Here is a 1,949-nt window from a genome sequence, read left to right on the forward strand (position 1 = left end):
ATGCTTGTTTTCTAAATGTTTTCATGCTTACCTTGCGACTAATTAATACTCCAAATCTCATGTAATGTTGTTTCAAATATGTTAATGCAATTGTGATAGAACATTTCCCTTTTTGCCTAGTCTTGTATTTATAGTCTTAATTCCGTCGTGTAGACGTGTCATATTTAACTTGTGGCTGTTTAGATCCTAGGTCTATACATTCAAAAGAGGTTTTTTAGATTTACTCCAACGTTTATTAGAACATTTCTCCTTTTGCCTAGTCTTGTATTTATAGTCTTAATTCCGTCGTGAAGACCTGTCATATTTAACTTGTGGCTGTTTCGATCCTAGGTCTATACATTCACAAGAGGTTTTTTAGATTTACTCCAACGTTTATTAGTTGACTAATTTGGCAATCATTATTTTTGTCAACATAATTTATTTTTTTGGCATACCTATGAGCTTCCATGATTTCTTATGCAACATTTTCTTTGAAACTCCAGTCCTTGGAATGAATTTCCATACAGAGATTCTGCAGAGAGAAACGCAATGGGAGGATTGTCGATTGATGACTTTTTATCACTGGTATGTTTGTAACCTGATTTTTTCTACCATTTCCCTGATAACCTGATGTCTTTCATCTCTCTCTAACTTTTTGGTACTTGAAGGTGCATGTATACTCTTCTCATTTAACCCCTCCCCCTCTCCTCAACCATGCAGTTTTTGATACAGATAGGTTTTTCTTCTAAAAGAAGTGTATTTGTTGTCTATTCTTCTTGAATTGCTGCAGTGGTCCCTCATGACACTCCTAAACCCAGTTTACACCATAGAGAACCTGATATACATTGGTTACTCTGGTGATCCTGCATCTGCTGTTCGTTTGACAAGGAAACGGCGGTTAGACCGCAAGAAGCAACAATTGGACCGAAGTGTTCTTCAGTGCTTTGTGTTTGGGCCTAAGAAGGCTGGAAAATCTTCTTTATTGGATGCATTTCTTGCAAGGTTTATTTTCAACATTCTCTACTTATCTAGTTGTTGGATGCATTAATTCTACAGTACTTGTTACAGAGCATGTCATTTGTTAAGAAAATTTGATGCACAGGTCATTTTCTGAGACTTATATTCCTACAACTGAAGAACGCTATGCTGTAAATGTTGTGGACCAACCTGGAGTAAGTGCTGCTATGTCCTTGTTTTGAAAAATTGACCATAGATTCAGATTCCAAATTTCTTGGTTTTAATATAACCTATGTCCACAATTTGTAAAATTGGAAGCAATTAAACCTGGTGGAGGAAGTTAATGATTATTTTTCAGATGGTACGTCAAGTTGGTGAAATATGGTTTAGCTACCATATAATATGCTTGCGTTTAGATACTTTCGGTAATTGATTGAGTAACTAAAGTTGTTTTAGAAATTGATTCTTTTCTAGAATATTTATGGTTCACATTTAATAGGCATTATTGAATTCCGAAAGGGAGTCCTGACTCCTGCTGCTCAGATTTAGTACTTGTTCACCTTTAGCAAAGTTCCATATACTGATCATTGAAGTTGTTGCTCTTCTGATTATTTTTCTCTACATATATTCAAAGATCAGCAAAATGATAGTCACTTTTTGGGATATAAAATCAAATGATCGACATCAGTTTTTGTTAAGAAATTATGCTGTCTGCAGTTATCTGTTAGTTTCTTTGTCTATAAATTTCTTTATTTGGTTTGAAGGGAACAAAAAAAACCCTTATTTTGAGGGAAATACCTGAAGATGGAGTGAACAAACTGTTGTCTGGCAAAGAGTCTTTAGCTGCTTGTGACATTGCACTATTTGTGCATGACAGGTAACTTCTTTTTTTTTTTTTTAATGGAAACGGCCATTGCTTATTAACAATGTTATGCTATATTAGGATGATAATATTTTTATTTTTGGATTGGAAAATGGCATTTGTATTCCGAAAAAGAGGAAAGCCTGGGTGT

At 34.6% G+C, this 1,949-nt stretch overlaps 1 protein-coding gene across 1 annotated transcript in view; it reads left to right on the forward strand.

Moving 5' to 3' along the window:
* Positions 1-462: 462 nt before the first annotated feature.
* Positions 463-1,949, forward strand: part of LOC111785626 (mitochondrial Rho GTPase 1-like) — a 5,145-nt gene continuing 3,658 nt past the window's right edge. The window contains exons 1-4 of the mRNA XM_023665998.1: positions 463-564; positions 770-981; positions 1,082-1,151; positions 1,701-1,813. Of these exons, the coding sequence (XP_023521766.1) occupies positions 529-564; positions 770-981; positions 1,082-1,151; positions 1,701-1,813 (431 nt within the window). The 5' untranslated portion in view covers positions 463-528. The remainder of the gene's footprint in view (positions 565-769; positions 982-1,081; positions 1,152-1,700; positions 1,814-1,949) is intronic.

The sequence above is a fragment of the Cucurbita pepo genome, unplaced genomic scaffold (genome assembly GCF_002806865.2).
Source record: "Cucurbita pepo subsp. pepo cultivar mu-cu-16 unplaced genomic scaffold, ASM280686v2 Cp4.1_scaffold000603, whole genome shotgun sequence".
Lineage (NCBI taxonomy): Eukaryota > Viridiplantae > Streptophyta > Magnoliopsida > Cucurbitales > Cucurbitaceae > Cucurbita > Cucurbita pepo.